Source organism: Opisthocomus hoazin, chromosome 21 (assembly GCF_030867145.1).
Source record: "Opisthocomus hoazin isolate bOpiHoa1 chromosome 21, bOpiHoa1.hap1, whole genome shotgun sequence".
NCBI classification, from domain to species: domain Eukaryota; kingdom Metazoa; phylum Chordata; class Aves; order Opisthocomiformes; family Opisthocomidae; genus Opisthocomus; species Opisthocomus hoazin.
Genome location: NC_134434.1, coordinates 9,386,584 through 9,405,557, shown reverse-complemented (window position 1 = coordinate 9,405,557; position 18,974 = coordinate 9,386,584). Strand labels below are relative to the sequence as shown.

Genomic DNA, 18,974 nt, shown 5'->3' with positions numbered 1-18,974 from the left:
GATCACCAGTTCCCTTTTGCGATAGGTATTGTACCTCCTGCTCCTCCCTGTATGTCTATTAGAAAAAAAATCTGTACGTTAAAGATCTTTGCTATTAAGGAAGTTGGTGAATAGTCATCACCAGGAATGTTTTGGCAGACCTTTTGAAACAAATTCCCCATCCAACACACCAATCCATCCTGCATCCACACCACGGATGAGCTTCCTCATCTCAGTGCAAGAGTTTCATGACACTCAATTTTTTTCTACATCTACTGAAATCTAAAGCACTTTGCGTGACAGGCTGCTGAGCAGAACAAGGATTTCAGAGTTTTGCACTGGAAACAATATGGGCTGCCTCTGTATCATGCGCATGCTCTCTCTCTCAGAACAACCCACTGAATATTGTCTGTTCTGTATTAGACATGTTTCACTAGACCTTTGAGCTGTGAAAGGCCCCTCAAACTCTACAAAGATAGTGACTGCTTGCTTTCTATACTCTGCATGTTTAATGCCAAACTGACAAAGCTGCTCAGGAGTGTCAGAGCCCCAGATCCTCCTAAAGCTAGTATGATTTGGATGCCCATTTCCACCAGACTTTATAAAAGTCCCACTCTGAATCTGCATTTCTTACCTTAATTTTGGTTAATATATGGGAAAAATGTCACAACGGGAAAAGTTTACGCAGGTCTGTGAGGTTTACTAAGCCTGGGCCACAGCTGTAAGGCACTTTCCTCCTTTAGAGTGGGAGTGCTGGGTACTCCCTGCATGAGCCAGAGTCATGAGATTCAGAAGGAGAAATAAAGATTTGTCTTGACAATAGCAAAACCCCAATTTGTTTTTACCTAATTAGAGTTCAACAATTAAACTGCCTTTCTTCACAGTGGTGTAGTTCAGCAAGAAACTCAAGTATGCACTTTGCTTCACAGAACTGCCCAGCAGCTAAGGCTAACAGGGTCATTCAAGTACAGATTGGGTAAAAAGGTTTTTCTCGGGACAACTCTTGAAGAAGAAATAGGAAGTTCTGTCCAGAAGAAATAAAGCAAACAATTCCTTCTAATCTCCTTCATCACTAACCTGTCTTTTTTCCTGGGAGCTCTTACATATCCATTGGCCTGACCTCATGATCTGTTCTGGAGCTTAAAGGCAGCTGTACCAGCTTGACTCAGCACACATACAAATGGGTCTCCTATTATATCTTCCAAAGCATTACTAGATTATTACTTGCACACTACCTACTTTCTCCAAGAATTCAGCTCTGCTGCAGGGAATATATAGCTCAAATTTAGATCTAAGTGAGAGTTTGTCGCTGAAGCAACCTAGAACTAAATCTAGAACAGAAAGTAAAAATTTAAGTAACTAGCTATGGTAATTTCTGTATTAATGTCATAATATCACAATACCCTGTAAGATAGAAGATGTTCAAATAAATCCATTGTAAAAGTTCACTGAGATTCTAATAATTCCAAATTAGAATTTGGAGACAGATGGAAGAGTTACATTAAAAGGAGCATCCAAAACCACTGTTAGATTTAAGGTAATCTAACACTCTTGACACGTAGCAAAGCAGATTTTTCTGTTGTTCATTCGTCAGCTTCAGACAGTTCAACCTTGACAGTTAATTACACTGAAAAAGGTACATTTTTGGATGTAGTACTTGATTAAAAAAGAGTATTACCTCATCTCTTGATGCAGAATCAATTTCAGCAGCCAGGGACTGGGCTTTTGTTTGCGTTGCAAAAAGATTTTTAGCTTCATAAAGACTAAGACTTAGGATCTGTCCATTAAGATCATCATTTTGGTCACGAAGTTTCTGATTCTCCTATTTAAGAATGAAAAGATATTGCTTTTAAGTTCTTCCTATAAAGGTTTTATTAAAAAATAAACTTTAAAAGTCACAAGTTGCTTGGATGACACAGGGTAAGGCTGCATGCAGGCTAACAGCAGCTCTCTTACCACCAGTGACAAGTCCTCTCTGTCTGAATCACAGGTGTTTCCTATGCAGACAACTTATATCGCCTGTGCTATGAGGTCCTAGACAGATGCAGTGTGGCTCTTGTGGTTGTGTGGGAACTGAGGGACAAAATCTAAAGACAGCGTGCTAGGGGTTGTAACCATACACATTTCTCAAAGCAGTCCTGCACGTTTCATGTGGATGAAGAGGTCCTTCCTTGCTCACCTGCTTCAGACGTTTTATTTCATGCTCCATTTCCACCTCTCTGGTTTTGGCATTGAATTCACTCAAACTGGATGAAGAGCTTCTCCCACGTCCAGGACGCTCACATTCCAGTTTGTACAGCTGCAAGTGCTCCAGTTCCTTCCGTAAGTCTTCAATGAGCTGTGGGCATGCAAGCAGGCCATGTCTTTCCAGCCCCTGCACAACCACCCCTCCCTGGCAGCAGCCAACTCTGTGCTGCACCTCTGTACTCTGACACAAGCACCGTGTGAGCCTGGGTGAGGCTGGACATTCCTACAATACAGCCATTTGCTCTTCTATGGTCACTTAAACCGCTTCAGAGCTCTAAGTGGCTCTGATCTCCAAGTTTCATGTCTGAGAGGCATAATTCACCTTGAAAACTTAGTAAAAGAAATGTTAGGGCACACATTCAAGGCTGCAAGCTCTCAAAGAGTTGTAAACCCTTTGGGTCAGGGATTGTCATTTGTTAGGTATTCTTGCAGCATTCATCACCCTACAAGTACCCCTCCCACAGAAACACAATCCAGTAATGCATTCCTTGGATGTTGTATTTTCAATGTTCATCCTGTCTGTCCATTCTTTTTCAGATGGACTTCCATGCAGATGAGATGTGATTGCCTGGTCTTACAGCCCTCTTCACACCTACCTCCTGTGTGGCTTCCCTCTCCTTGTTAAATTCCAGTCTGTTCTGCCGCAGCTTGTCCATCATTCTCTTGTACAAATCCATCTCATCCTTCAGTCGCAGACTAGTGTCTTCCAACCTATCTGACATGCGTTGCCTTTCCTAGAATAAATGGGGAGCTTCATAGCTAGCTTGCAAGTGCATGAGCCATCTTCAGTTTTACGATGGAATCTACAGACATAGCTGGTCATAAGCTAGCAGGTGTCTTGGGGCATTCCTGCCACTAAAGGTGAGCAATGTTCCAATTCCATCAATATTCTTGTTTAGGGAAGGACAGTTAAAGAAGCTGGGCCAAACACTATATGAGATTGCTCTTACACAAACCAAGCTGCTGTTAAATTGCTCAAGCACTCAGGAGTTTTGTTACCTCATCTAATCTCTCCGTTTGTGATTTCAGCCGTGTGACAGTGCTTTTCAGCTCACCATTTTCTTCTTCCAGTTGTTGAACCCTGTGTCAATAACAAAAATCTTACAGTAAATACCTTTTCAAGAATGCAGACATGCAAAACAGCATGCTCTAAAAAGCCATTTCATTTGCACTTGATAGAAACACAAAACAATAAAATCTTTCTAATCTTAGCACTTTTTATCATGAGCTATTGGGTGCTTTTTTTTTGTTTTTAGGGCTAAAAATGCTACACTGACCCCCAGACTCTTATGCTTCTAACAACACCTGTCTAAAAAGAATTAAGTAAGAAGAAACAAATGCAGACACAAGTGTTTGCTACATCTGGTCACAATTCTCTCCTTCAATCCATGCCAATTATCCAGCTAAGCTGTCTACATGGGTCACATGGATTAAAGCATTAATGTAAAGCAGTAAAGCATCCTCCAAGCCTTCGGGCATTAGACATGCAACTGCACAACTACTCTACAGAACTACTAACATGGAACCATCTGTGCACTGTCTGGTTGTGAACAGCCTACGCTTACATGCAAAGTAAAAATGAAGAAAAGATGAGCTTGTACTGTGTTCTGGGTGGCACCATGATGTTTGTTACCTTGTATTCAGCAGTTCAATTTCAGTGCCTTTCTCTTTTTCGTACTTGCTATATGCTTCTCTATGTCTCTTTATCTCTTCTTCCAGGGTCTGTTCTGCTGATGTTTCTTGGTCTTTCAATAGTTCTTCTAGCTCATGAACTCTAAGGAAACCAGATCTCATTTCAGTAAGAGCTTCACAAGTACTTAAAAAAAAAAAAGTGTGCAACTTCATTGCCTCTCCTTCCCATTCTTTTGTTTCATTCTACTTCACTGTCTCTCTTGGCATTTAACCTCTCCCAGTATCTCTCTTGGTATTTAATCTTCCCAGTAAACATAGAATTAAGTAGTAGAATTAAGTAGCATCAGTTAATTTATTATTCTTTCATTCTCAGTCTCAAGAAGTTGGGACTATGACCCAGCCTTCTGCTCTTGCTATGTGCAAGAAAAAAAAAAAAAAAAAAAAAAAAATCAATCAGTGGTAACCTTTCCTGTATCAGAAGAGCTTGCTATACAAGCTAGCAATACCTTTGTACTAAGAAACTTGCTTGGAAGGCCTCTGCTTGCTGAAAATTCAGCAAGGCAGCCCTATTCCACCAGGACTTCTCAGATGAAGCCTTATATTCTGTCAGCATTAAGGTAGAAGACTTGATCATATTTTACAGCTAGAGATGTTCCTTCTCTAAACCTTTGTTCTAGCTTTGCTCTGACCTGATAAAGAGAACTGGCTCTGTGCTTTATTACCTGTGAACTAGCTGCGTGTTCTCTTGTTTCAGTTTGCTCTTCAAGTCACCATTTGTCAGGCTATCATTCTCCAGTTCTGTCACCTTTTTTTCTAGGTACGTTACCTGGAAGGGGAAGTGGAAAAGAATTCAGAGTTTGCATCTCTCTTCATACACCCCTTCACTGTTCCTAACCGGCATTTAGCTATGCTACCCTTTTTAATGGGGGCATACCTCTCTGCAAAGCCAGCAGTGAAATTAAGCTCTGAAATTCTGAGTTCCCCAGACCCTGCATTTTCCTTGAAGGTGATCAATGCGATCAGACAGTAAAGAAGTACTAACACAACGCCTAGATCTATACCGGCACAGTTCTTGCATTTTTGTGAAGCAAAGTCATAATACCAATGGAATACCAAGGACATTTTGAATGAGCTACTGCAGATCACTGGTAACCGTGAGCAAGAGAGCTTCGTCAATTGATGCATGTCTCCAGCAGGATTTTGTTGGGTACATTAGTCGCAATGCACACAGCTTCCCACCTTTTCAGTGATATCATTGTCACAGGAGTCTATACTGTCTCTGAACAGGTCTTCTGTGCTGCCATTACTGCTGCTGAAGTTACTGTTGTGGAAGAGTTGTCTGAAAGATCAGAAGGATAATTATTTTGCTTGATGAGGATGGAGGAGAAAGAGACTGGATACTGTGTTATAGACTGGCTTTGCACTTTGAACATCTGATGCTAAAATTTGTGCAATCATTTCAGTGACAATTACAACCACTTAAGCACAAATCTTACAAGAGACTGGTAGCTAAATGAAGTCATACTGAGCTCAGTTAACGAGATTAGTTCTAGGGTGTGAGTTCCTTGTTGCTTTAAACCAGCATTAATTGAGTTTAAAAACCTACTTAGTCTTATTCACACTATGTACTGAGCTGCATTTGTCTTATTTGAAATTTAAAATAAGGTCACCACTGCGCACTGGTTGGTACAGTTAACCTAGAAAATTTCACACAGTAAGAACATCTTTAAAAAGCAGAAAAAAAGAAATCTCAAGCAGTTCCCACTACAGAATAGTGTCAGAATACATAATACTGGAGATTATCTAAAATATTGTTGAAATTTACAGCCCTCTCCAGCCCAGGCCTGGTTCATTCAGTCAAAAGATGACGACAATTCTGTATGTCCTTTTTAAAAGGATGCTCTAGCTTTCCTTTGCTCTTTGGCAGCAGCAACAAGAACAAAAAGGCCCACATTATGAGGGTGAAAGAACCAATAGGCGGACTGATGGAACAGCAGTATAAGGGAATAAAGTTGGCAGACAAGGAAGGAATTACCTGCGGTCTTAACAGAGCTCATTCCAGCTCAAGGGCTTGCTCCAAGACTAGCAGTGGCTTCTACATTCTGCAACATCCCTATCCAAATACAGGCCCCTTCCCTTGAAAACTTGTCTTGGCACTTTTTTGTTTTCCTAAACTTCTTCCTCCTCTCTCCTCCCACCCCACTTACAGAATTGTTACAGCTGATTCCACATGTATTAATAAAAAAGTTTAAGACTCTTACCTTCCAAAAGCTGTGCTTGATATTTTCCTGTTCGGGCTACATGGATACAGAAGGAATGATACAGGAATTAAACATTTATTTGATCAGTACTGGATTCAATCTTAACTTAAACTCCAGCTGAATTGCACAATGAAACATAATATTGAGATTGTAATGAAGTAAAAAAATGATTCTGTGAACGATAATCTTAGACAATTTAATCAAAAGCTGCAGTTACCAACAACGTGAAGATGAGTGGAGCCACAAATTACTGTGATCATTAATAAGCCAATTTGCAAATACCATTATATTTAGCGGAGATTTGTCAGTGTAAATCAGAGCGAAACTAACATTAGAAACACCACAAAGGGACACTGAGTTAGTGATGGACATTTATTCTGGATTCCTGTTTTTAGATGAATTTATAAACAGTTAGTTTATCTTCCCCATAATGCTTCCCAGTTTAGCACAGGAACTGAGATGCTTTCCATTTTTACAGTTCCCTTTTGCAGCCAGAGACTAGTATTATCTAAATGAAGGACCAGACAACAACACTAGAACCAAATTAAAATATCCAGCTGCATCTCTCATTAAGAGGATGCTGCATCTCTGTGTGTACGCAGACACACAGCTCTTTGTCAGAGCATTGCTCTCTTTAAGCCTCACTCTTAAAATTACCAAAGCCCTAGCTGGTCATGGTCTGGGTGTTAGTAGACTCCTTGCTAGGGCAGGAACATTGTTCATATCAAGTACTATGCTGCTGTATCATCAAGAGAAACAGCAGTGTACTGCGCTCTGTGCCAAGGGTTATGCAGACAGGCAGGATTTACATTCAGTTTCTAGGGGGAGCTCGAAGCCCACCAAATAACTTCCTTCAAAAACCCTAGGTGATCGTTGGAGGCAGTGAATTCTTTCCAAGTGCTCAGCACAGTTTAGAAGTGGATGGAGTGGCAGAGATAGAAATGTAGGAAAAAGCTGAAATTGCAGAGAACCCCAAAAGTAACTTCTGCCATGGGATTCATCATTTTTCCAAGTTCCCTTGAGGACAAAATAAAAAATCCCACAGGAATGAAGTACCTCTGCTGACCAATAGCTTTAGGAGAGGTGTATGTAAGGTTATACGCATCAGCTAAGCATCTGCCAGATCACTCCTTCCCACCTGGAGAAAACAGTAGCTAACTGTAGATCTGCACCAAGCAGTACAGCAGACCCCACTTCCTGGGAAAAATTCCTGGAAATATCACTCTCACTCTGCAATCAGAGAGCTCACTGGTTAAAACTTTTGAGTTTATTAACACTGTCTGCACCTTAAATCAGAAAACTACTTACTAGCTAATGAAGAACAACACTTTGGTTCAGGCTAGATATCAAGGTCTGAATTTCTTACTGTTTTGTAAGAACACCACATGTGTAAGACAGAATGTGATACAGGGAAAGAAAGGGCTCTGTCTTCCCCTCCTCCTGCTACCAGCTAGTCCCATTTCAATGGGGCATTGCTAAAAGCAGTGCAATAGGCTGCTTACCTGTTTGCTTTCAAGTTTTTCAGCCTGGCTTCCAAATCGTTGAGTAGATTTATCTTTTTGCAGCACTGTGAGCAGTAAACATCCAGTAACTCGCTGTTATAAACATGCCTCATTTTTCGGGGTGTTTGGCCAGCACTGTTTGCAGGAAAGGAGAGATGTTACTGGCTTTAGTGACTAACTCACAACAGGTTATCCTCTTGACTGTGTGTCAGAATCACAGCCAAGGGACTTGAGGAAACACCTCTAACCGCAGCTCATCTAACTTAGAGCTGATGGTGGAGAATGCTAGCCTTAAAGCAAGTCTACCTGTCCAAGTTGAGGCTTTACAGAGGACGTGTTCTAGGTGTCAGTGGAAAGTATCAGTTTCGGTGACTGGAAGAATAGCACAAGGTATACAGAGCCCATGCGATGCACGTAGCAAAAGCAGCTACCTTAGTATGCTCCACTTCAGTAATGCCCCCTCTCATCTTGCCCATCTTCCCACTAGAGCCTGGCATGCAACCTAAAGAGCCTTTTCTCCAAGAGAAAGGCAGGAAGATGAAAAACAGAGTGGTCTGGTAAGAAGCTGTCACACAAACCCCCTCAGATGGTAGGATGGAAGGAACCCCAGAATGAGGAGGAAGGGAGAAGTGGACACAGGTCTGAAGGAGGTAACAGTAGCTCTTGGCATAACAAAGAGCAAATAAACTCAAATAAAAAAGAGCAATCATGGCACGAAGTGCACAGAGCCCCAGGAATAGGAATGGAAAGGGCAGCATAAACCTGAGGAAACAAGGTATGAAGGACACAAGCCATCATCACGAAGGGGCAGTGGAGAGGGGTGCTGGCTCTGCATGCATGACAGAGGTGGCAATGCAGGATTGCAAAAGTGCTTGAAACAGAGGGCAGCACATAGGGGTTGCATGCGGAACAGGTGGATGCAGTGAGCTTGTCCTGTGTTAGCAGTGAAGCACAAGACCTTCATGTGCAATTGATTTAAGCAGACAAATCCTAGAGCATCTTCATGCTCGGCTCTTCCCCAACCCTGCTCACTCATGCCCTTGCTTGGGGAAGGATTTTAAAACCAGCAACTGACTTGGTCAGAGGACGTAAGGGCTACAGAGACTGAGGTCACATTCAGGAAACGGGCGGACTGTAGGGGCATTTCCAGCTCCTAACACGCAGCAGCTACTTGCTTATGGTCTCCAAGACATTCAAAGTCAGTATGGATGCTTGTTTCAAACAACCCCTTGTCCGTATACAGCACTCCACCTCACAGGTTAGTGCTAAGGATTTTAGTATCACAACACTGAAGAGAAACAGCTCTCTTGCAGGTCTTCACTCCATCAGGGCTCGTGCACAGTGCTAAGCTGGTTTCCAGCTGGCAGCAGGTAACTTCCAATACTAGCCCCTAACTGTGACATCTACTGTCTACAATAGAAAGAAATCTCTATAACCAGAACAGCTCAGTTATTTCAACAGAACCCAACAGAGGTTATTAGAAACAACATACTTGCTGTAGCTTGTATTACTAAGTATAGTCTGTCAATTGGAGGGCAGAAAATCAACTGATAACATCTTGCTTTTAAGGTGAGTCTATGTAACCAGTGTAAACTCTGGTATGGTCACCCATGCTCAGAGAAGAACAAAGTAGAAAAACTGTTTGTTAAAGAATAAGGAGCAACCTGGAAGATACAGATGAGCCAAGGTCAGAGTAGGCGTTGGTTCTGGTCTCATCATCAGGGCATGGGCTACTGGGAGTAAAATCCACATCATCTCCTTCCCCATAGTCTTCAAACTGTTCTTCATTACTGATCAGAGAGGCGGTGGAATAAGTTGAGAGGTCAGATGCAGAAGGGTTGTGAGGACCTGACCTGAAACAAGAGGTCAAAACATCTCGAAGGCCGACTTTGATAGCATCTCACCTCACCTGGAATCTTCCACCATTACAGCTTTTCCCCTCATTTGAAGTTGTAACCCACTTACTTTGTGCTAAAAAACTTCAGTGTTAAACACATCTGATGTGCATTTGATGTCTTGAAAGACAAGAGCATGAGAATCTATGAATAGCTATTTGTGAGACAGGTTTGGATCAACACAAACTATTTCACTTTAAAGAGCACACTTGGCCAATCCTTAATCATCTTTTCAGGTGGTGGTGAAGACCACTCCTTGTGGGACTTCTGTGCTGAATGCAGGAGCTGTGCAGACAGCTCTGAAATGCATGGGATAGTGGGAGGAACATGTACAAGACAGAGGCTGTCACTCTATTCCACTGTCAGAGTTTCCCAGTAACCCCCATAAACCCTCTCCCACATCCCTTCAGTTTCAGCCACTCTGTTTTGTGTGGTCAGAAACAAACTTCAACTCACCACATGCCAGAGAGTCACTAAAGCTACCGATGTGACCTAATGGAGGCTGGGTTCCTGTTCTTCCTTCTGTTGTGACAAAATGTGTCTTTTAGAGGAGATATGGACCACAAGAAAAGGCTGCTTTACTACCAGAGAAGTACCTAAGATAATGCCAACCAGGTAGGGAATGGCAGGACCCTGTGACCTCAGAGAGAGAGGGCATATAGGTAAATAGATCAGCAGAGCCAAGCACCATAGGAAAACAGCTGGCAAAGTAGTTTTGAGCACATCACATCTAATACAACACAGCAAGTTTGCTGCAGAGGATGCATAGTGATTCACCTGCCCAGAGTCCAGACTACCCTGCAGTCATGCAGTGTTCTGTCTTGCAGAGGCAGGTATTTCACACAGGTTTGCTCAGCTCCCACCTCAGTAAGGCATTCAGACAGACAAGGCAGTAAATTCACATACAAGCTCTTCTAAACACACTTCTCAGAAAATGCACACCTAAGGCCTGAAACACATGCTCCACTTGTGAAGCCCTGGAGTTGCCTGACACATTACTGTTCCCACCACAAAGTAGAATCCAGCACCTCTCTGCAATAGAAAGAAGGCACCGATTTGATCTGCTGACACTTTGTGCAGATTGGGTTAAATTTTTCCAGTCCTTTTGCTTCAGTGCACAGTGCTTACATCTTCATCTCCACTAGCTAAGCCATGGGACTGGAGTACCCAGTTGACGTTGTTCTCCAGCAGATGAACAACTTTGTGTCCTAGGTTTCTTTTGAGTCTATCCTCAGCCTCCTAAACATGCCCTGCCCCTTTGGAGATGGGGACGTTCCTCTCCCTGTAATACTACATGTGAGCTGTAAACAATAGATGCAACACTGTTCCTTTGGCAGGCAGTGCAAGCATTATTTGCATATCCCTTCCCTCTGAAAGCAATTAGTAGAAGAGGAAGCCTGCCAACATTTTGGATGTATGCTCTTTTGTTGCTCCTGTTTTGATGAGATCCATTTATAACCTGCAATTCATTTATCTAATTCACATTAACAGAAATTAGGGCAACCCAAGCCTGGCACACTATCAAAGGATGCAGATCATGAAGATATGAATACTCGTACTAGAAATAGATCAAACATATCTAACAAGGCCTCTTGACTTGGACATGGATTAGTGAGAAGCTCAACACATCCCACTAACATCTATTCATAAAGACCCGCTGTGCCACAGACATACTGTGTGTTGATGGGGTTTTGGGTGACTATGGTCTATGTAACTGCAACTGCTGTTTGCGTCTTGATGTTGTTACACTAAGTCAGTTTAGCAAGAAGCTCCTCATAACACTTCCACCACGGATGGAGGTAAATGACCAGTTGAGATAACATATGCTGGTCCATAAACCCCACTCTGCAGGGTAATAGCCTTGGGACACCACCACTTGTCAACAGGCTGGCGTTCAGTAGCCCATTATCTCTCATGCATTGCCTGGCTAAGCTTCTCTTATAGCAGCTACGCAAACAGTCACCACTGCTGGATCCGCCTGGTAATGTTGCTTAGAACTTTCAATTTGTAGTTATTCATAAGCTTTGCCAAGCTTTAAACTGCTTGGGTTGAAACAGTCTGTGCTCAGAGTAGATCCCAAACTCATAACCAGCCACAGGCTGGAAACTGTCTAGGAATCGCACAGTCATTTTCAAGGGAGTTGCTAAAAGCAGACAGTTTTCCCCATTCTAACACCTTCTGAAGGAATCTTCTAGGTTTGGGGTTTTGTTTTTTTATTACAGCTATTTCCTGTTCTTCAGAGCAGGACTTCACAGAGGGCTGGCACACCTGATACACAACCCACCTGCTGCTTCAACAACCAAGTATCATGGTTTGGCCAAGGTAAAAATCTCTACTGTGTCTTAACACAAAAGCTTTCCAAGTGTTTTCCCACAGATTTACCAAAGCTGAGAAGGCCTCAGAGGATAAACCAAGACCTATTAGTAGTAGCACAGCAGCTCTTAGGAGTTCCTGCCTCCCCAGGAGGAGGGCACAGGATGCACAATGCCCCCCCGCCTCTTCACAAGAGCCTGAATGACACAGCTGGGAGGAAAGCTACTCGTTTCAAATGCAGTATGGGTAAAAGTCACTCCCTGCAAGGATGGGTGTTTTGAAGAACTGAGAATGGCAAGGCAAGGAGAAAAGTTTGATAAAGAGCTGATGAAAACTGGAATTATCTTGATACAGTCTCTGGGATTGCTTGGGCAAATGGGAGAAGGCCAGATCTCAGCTAGCTGAGAAATTCAGGAAGAGGGTAGGACCGAGGCTGCGCAGAGAGCACCCGAGGAGGCCCAGGAGAGAGAAGGAGGACTGCCTTAGCAATGAAAGAAGCTCAAGAGGCACAAACCAAGATGACAAGCCAAAAATAGGGAAGACAGGGCAGAAGCTTACAAAGCAAGCCCAGCTGAGCTCTGTCCTGTGGTACTGCATTAACTCAGTTCAAAGCGGGATTAAACCAAGTTGGGTCCTTTCCTCTCCCCAGTCAGCTTTTACCAACACCCCCAGACACACACCTGGGAAGAGTCAGGTTAGGATTACAGAGACACTCTTGTATTAACAGCAAACTATGGTTACACACGCACATGCCAGGACACCCTGTGTTAAACACAATTTACTGTTGCACACTAAAGGTTATGGAAAATTAGAAACACACATCACTAGCTTGGTACATGGAGCTGCAAAGCAAATCTGCAGATCCCACATCTTCAGATAACTAGTCGTACAAAAGACTAAAGCAGCATTCCGCACATCACACTGCTTTGCAGGAAGTATTTGTTTTAATTCCAGCATATAAAGGGTATGGGAACACAGAAGATCCTAAGTTTGGGGGGATGCTAATGAAGTGATCCATTCTGGAGAGACCCAACATTTTCATTTCAACACGCAATATGCAAGTCCCATGAGTTCTCACCAAACATGCCAGAAGGAGCCAGGTCTGAGACTGTCTAAGCCACTTAGAGGGCCTGGACATCCATCTCCCTTACAATGTAAATGGATTTTAAGTTTCTAAGTCCTTCAGGCATCCTCAGCCTCCCACGGCAGGGATTAGTCACCTAAAGACTCCTTTCTCCCTGGTCCTTTTGCACATGCCTCAAAACAGGGCTGCCATGGGGCAAGACCACCACTCACTTGTCACCGGGCAGAAACAGGCCACCAAGCACACCATCCTTCTCCTCGCTACGACACACGTCGGAGGCCTCCGAGCTCTGGGCACTCTCAATAGCACTGTCCATGTCAGACTCATGGTGAACCTCTTGCTGTGCTAGAGTCATTGCGTCGTCATCAGGAAAGAGCTCTGACTCGCTGTAGGCGCTTTCGTTGTCCAAGTAGACACAGTCCTGGATTTCACCACCCTGGCAAAAGAAGAATTGGGAGGCAATTCAGATCATCCTTCAAGGGAGTCAAGAGGATACAGGAGAAGCAATAACCCCCTCTCTGGATGCCCTGGTAAGCAAAAGTGACACTGAATACAAGCCATAAAACAAAAAGCCTGAGCTACTTTACAAAGCCAGTTCCTGCAAGCCCCCAAGGTCGCTTGCACCTTCTAGAAGGACTCAAATACCATCTCTGACTCCACTATAGGAGAGAGGGACACAACACACAGGTATAAAATGCAATCAGTTTTGCCCTAATTTACTATCAAAATGCTCTTGAAGTAATAAATATCCTCAAAGTTTTTATAATAAAGAGGCTTCCTTTGAAAAAAGAGAATACTTGAAGTCACTGAGAGTTAGCCCTGTGATTAACATTACTGATTAAACAATAACAAGCCAGCTAAATCTAACAGTTTACTCTGTCTTTGAGGATGGGCAGAAATATATAAGGTAAAAAAAAAAAAAAGAGTTGGCAATTGTTAAAACATTTATGGTAAGTCTTGGTGACAATCAAAGATGTAAGAGAGCAGGGAAAAAAGCACCAAAGCCATCTGTTCCTGCTTCCTGGAACCACGTCTTGATTATGTATCAACTAAAATAAGACGTCATCCTCATTACTGCAACACTTTGCTCTTGCTGTTCATCCCCTCCCCCTGCTCCTTGCCCCATGAGCACTCACAATAGCCAAGACAAGCTGTTTTCTACTTGCTTGTCCCCGAGGGACAAATAAAAATTCTTAATTGAAAAAATAAGGTCTGAGATTTTGCTCTGTGCTTTGATATGTAGCAACACAATACTGCTTTGACAATTCCCATCCAGTGTGACACAAATAACTCATGACTCCAGAGCGAGTCCCGTAAATGCTCCAACTCAGAGCTCTACTCCAAAGCTCACCTGCAAGCTCCACAGGCAGGTTTACCATTGAACTATTGCCAGCAAGTTAAGACAATCATGCATTTCAGGCTTAGTTTATTGGCACAAGTAATGAAGCATTTCATTCACAGATACACCTCATATTCAGGCCCAGCTGCCACCCTGGCCAGCTCCTTCTCCAGGAACCCCCAGGCACTGGCAGCCTGGCACCACCGCGAGCACCAGCTGCCCTTCTGGCAAGCCTGTCCACTGGGACGCGGTTACAGTGGCACCGCTTGCAGCAACATGGCTTCAAGTCAACCACGCAGTCTCTGGACACTCATATGCTAAAGCCACAGAGGCTTAAATCCCCTTTTGTAGAACTAGTGATGTTCTATGCTGATGACACCAGTTTTTCTCAGTGCCTTTTTCATCTCAACATGAGAAGTCAGCCAGAAACTGCAGCTTTTAAGCTCCGCAAAAACTACTACTAGAAATGCAGGTCTCGCCTTCCATTTTTTCCTGAAATACCAATTTATATGACTGTGAAAACTCCTAGCATATGGAGGTTTAAGAAATTCAAACCAACCCCACCTGCTCAAACCTAGTTAACTAATGAACACCCAAGCAATCAAAAGGACAGCTTTACCTGCAGTGTTTTAATCTCTAGGTACATACTCGGAGCAGATGTCTGGATGGTCTTCTCGCTGAGCTTTCAACAGGTCTTCCAGATACACAAGTAATATCAGTAAGACACTTCGGCACTATACAATAGTAAGCACATGTGTATGTGGCTTCTCCCACTTTTCTGCGTCAGCCTTATTAAGCCTGAAACTTTCCCTAGGTACCAGTCCAAGAGATGTCCAAAAGGATTTATTCTTGGTCTATACCCTGTAGTATTTATTGAAGCCATACCGCCTCATGCAATCAAATTTATGGCTCTGAGCCACAGCACCTTCAGCACGGCCATGACCCCTCACTGACAGGGAGCTGGGGGTTTGGCAGGTCAGACACCAGCCATGGAGTCTACCCTGGTCCTGCTATAGCCCCAGGTTCTTCACCGCATCTTCTGACCTGCACCTTGCATCCTCACCAGCACGCAGAGATAACGACACTGTTGCTCTTTAAAAAGTACCTTGGGATCTACAAATAGGCAATAAGACCTTTTCAGTGGGTGTTGAAAAAGATTGTTAAGAGCAATTAAGATGTTTCAGAAGTATCCAGAAGTGTTTGTTTATCTAACATTTCCTCAAAGTTTCCTTCTGCATGCTAAGTCCCACAGGCACAGAGCTCCTGTTTCTCTTAAAAAGTTTAATGCAACAAAGCCCTGACTGCTGTTACAGAATTGCACCAGCTAGTAAAAGTCTGATCCAGGTGGGAAAGAGAGAGGCACACTGGACCCCTGAAGTGGGAGTTTGAAAATCAAGGGAGGAAAGGAAGAAGCAGATCTCGCACAGCCCTACCTCCCAATTAGCACATCTTTTTCAGAGGTCTTGGAGAAGTCTCTGCTTAAGCAAGTTTTTACAGCAGGAAAATCTCACTGGTATTAAACAAATTAACACAAGAAAGTAAAGGTCAAGAAGATCATGAAATACTCTCTTTTTGTTCCCTGTAGGTAACACCACATATTCACTTTTTCTAATAATAGCAGCTTAGATGCTCTTTAAAAGAAATGCATTAGCAATTAAATGTACAGTGTCATCTCTAAAGGCTAAGGGCTCACTTTGCTGCCACTTTATGGCAACCTAACCTTCACATATTTACTTGTATTGGAGTACTCATCTATAGCTACAGCACAGACTGCACTGTACACACGCTGGTCAGTACCATGTATTCTTTGTCAAAGTGTAATTATTCTGCTCCTAAACTTTCACTTCTAAGCCCCATGAAAAAAACAAATGAGCTTTTGGAGGCAATGACCCATCATAAGCCTGAACAGCTTCTGAACTGCCTAACTGCAAGACTTGGACCCCCTCCTGGAAGCTGGTCCTCACTTTTGCTGACCCCATCCTTGAGCCGTAGGGAGCTCAGGGACTGACGAGGACTGGATAAATGCAGAACATGGGCCAGCCAAGCTCCTTTGAGGACCTTCCTCTCAGCTGCCCTTCGCTGCTTCCTTCTGGGGGAAGAAAGTGGACGCCATGCAGCATGCCATGTCCTGGGCTGCCAGCCCCGCTCTTCTCTGCAATCTGGCACCTACCCCACAGACCTGCACAAAGAAAGTGGACGTTCAGGAAGCACGTGAGAACCTGGCAGCCGAATCACGCACTGAAGACCCCAGCCCTTTCAAAGCAAGCAGCATGACAAACCATCCTGCCAGGGAGGCTCAGCTCCAGCAGCTGCATAAGCTGCTTATTCACGCTTTTAAGTGCTCAAGGTCCACCCACAATCAGTGCTAAAGATCACTGTTTCAGGAAGATGTACAGAAACTAGGACCAGTGACAGCCACTGTGCCCAAGCATGCATGACTGTTTTCTGTGGGTAGGAACTACACGCTTAGCTATTAAGCTTGAAGAGCTTAAGGGTGGGGAATCACTACACTTAATGATGCAGTGTTTCCAGGCTCAGGAATACCTCTGATGTGCAGCACAGAAATCCTGTAAAGCATGGGACTTGGATAGGAGCACTGAGGTGTCTTCTTCAGCTCACTTGGTGAAACCAGACTTCAGTGCAACTGTCACAATTACACACTTTACAAAAAGTTTTCCTTCTGTGGCCTAAATAACCAGTAGAAGAAAACAGACAAAGCACCTTTAAAACAACTAATACAGGTTAAGAAAGCTACTACAAAAAGTCAGAATTGGGGCACATCTCTAGTAAACAATATACAGGCATCCACACCTACTGACTAAGGCTATAAGATATTTGAAGCTGTAATTGTTCAGTGATCACAGTTTCTCACAGGACCATACTTTCAATGATGCCATCTAGCACAAGCTGCTTACAAACCACACCTAAGGAAATCTAACTCCTAAAAAAAAAAAAAAAAAAAGCAGAGAAAAGAAAAGGCAGATTGCACAGCTTAACCTCTCAAATTATTTGTTCATAGTTTAGGTATCTACAGTACTTCATGTACCAAATTAGAGGCTGGCAAGAACAAGTGTTATTCAGGCAGCCTTAAAAGAGCTAACTTGAGTTTAAACAGTATGTTACAAATTAGAAGACACGTCTATCCTGAGTCATTTGTTTTCAGTGTACATGCCATTAGCTGAAACCAGTAAGAGAATGAGGTTCTGACGACCTACATATGAATCACTGCGTTTCTCTTTCTGCTAGGCAGTTCCCTTCTTTGTTGGCTGAGTCTAAAGAGATGAAGTTGCTGCTTATGATTGTGGAAGAGTTACATAAAAAAAAAGAAACCGTATGTTAAAATACTGCCAACACAACATAGCTACGGGTAGCTTTAAAGCAGTAACTACTTTGCACTTTATCTAATCGGATGCTTAAGATAACGCCAAGTGCTTCACAAGCGGTTGGCCAGACACTTGTATAGCAACTGCTGAATATTCAGCAACAGTTTGCTCTATAGAAGCACCTGCTGCCCAAAGATCCAAGGCCACTTCACAGAAATTAATGAATTCCCTTCTTCGAAAGAGGCAATTGTGTGGCTGCACTGAAGCCAGATGAGTAAGCACAGGCTGCCTTTGCACAGCCACCCCAAACAGAAGCAGGAGCCAGAAGACAGCGATTCCCATGGATTCCTTCTGATCTTTGTGGGGCAAGAAAGCGGCATCAGCATTAGGTGGGTACAGTAATACAGCTCTGTCTCGCCTGGCTGGGCTTTCCCAGGTTGGAAGCAATCCCTAAAATACGCACATAAAGCAGCTGAAAGCTAGTAACTTGGCTGACAATCGGGCTACACAACATGCCTAGATCAATACATCCATGCTGCAGGGCAAGCCTAGTTAAAATTCACTTCCACCACAGCCAAATCACCAGCATCTCTCACATTTAGGCAGCCTTGCAGTATTCCAGAGGAGACATAGAAGAAAAAAGGATCCAAGTCTCCCACCACTGGAAAATCTGATTAGCATGAGCTGGAATCATCACACACAACCAGAAACCAAAATGCCACATGCACGTCAGCCATGGCACTTCCCTCACCAGGATCATGCCCCCGACCCACACCCGTCCGACAAGCTGAGTCTGCTAGCTGTGGGACAGATGCAAATCTGAGTTCCTGCACCATCCCCATCCAGTTTCTTCCCAGCAAAAGCGCAGGAAAAGTCACCTCACCACAATCGGAAAGGAAGCAATGCCACATGGAGGTGTGCCAGGCTTGGCTGTCAGACCAAATGTTACTTACTGTTGTATATCCATCATAGAGAAAATCCAAGCTCTCTCATCTTTATTTAAGCAGCCACTGCATTGGAAGGCAAGTATTCTCTTAATTACCGGGTAACAAAGAAGGGTGTGAAGCGTTTCTCACTACTCTGTCTTATAAACACGCCACTCCTCTACCAACATTTGCATATTTACACCAAGAGGGCTATAGACTTTTTTAAAGCACAGATTCTCCCCCAACGTATTTAATTTCCTTTTCAGTTGTCAAGCAGAGGTGGGGAGATGCTGACTTGATCAGATTGGAAACAGGAGAAACTACGTAACAGGAAAATGCAGCAGCACGAAGTGACACAACACTTCTGCATCTGCGTGCACGAGGAAGCTGAGCGTTGGCTCTCACCCACGCAGCTGCGGCTGAGCACAAGGCAGAGCAGGGGCTGCCACGCACAGCGACACGGCTTGCAGGCA

At 43.5% G+C, this 18,974-nt stretch overlaps 1 protein-coding gene across 5 annotated transcripts in view; it reads right to left on the bottom strand.

Moving 5' to 3' along the window:
* RAB11FIP4 (RAB11 family interacting protein 4) overlaps positions 1-18,974 on the bottom strand; it is a 133,042-nt gene that overhangs the window by 6,965 nt on the left and 107,103 nt on the right. For 4 of the 5 annotated variants that reach the window (XM_075440647.1, XM_075440650.1, XM_075440651.1 and 1 more), the window contains 11 exons: positions 13,126-13,349; positions 9,286-9,474; positions 7,622-7,756; positions 6,120-6,155; positions 5,098-5,197; positions 4,581-4,684; positions 3,860-4,000; positions 3,226-3,307; positions 2,823-2,960; positions 2,159-2,317; positions 1,658-1,801 (listed from right to left, as the gene is read on the bottom strand). In XM_075440647.1, the coding sequence (XP_075296762.1) occupies positions 1,658-1,801; positions 2,159-2,317; positions 2,823-2,960; positions 3,226-3,307; positions 3,860-4,000; positions 4,581-4,684; positions 5,098-5,197; positions 6,120-6,155; positions 7,622-7,756; positions 9,286-9,474; positions 13,126-13,349 (1,452 nt within the window). The remainder of the gene's footprint in view (positions 1-1,657; positions 1,802-2,158; positions 2,318-2,822; positions 2,961-3,225; positions 3,308-3,859; positions 4,001-4,580; positions 4,685-5,097; positions 5,198-6,119; positions 6,156-7,621; positions 7,757-9,285; positions 9,475-13,125; positions 13,350-18,974) is intronic. The other variant, XM_075440648.1, reaches the window with a different exon arrangement.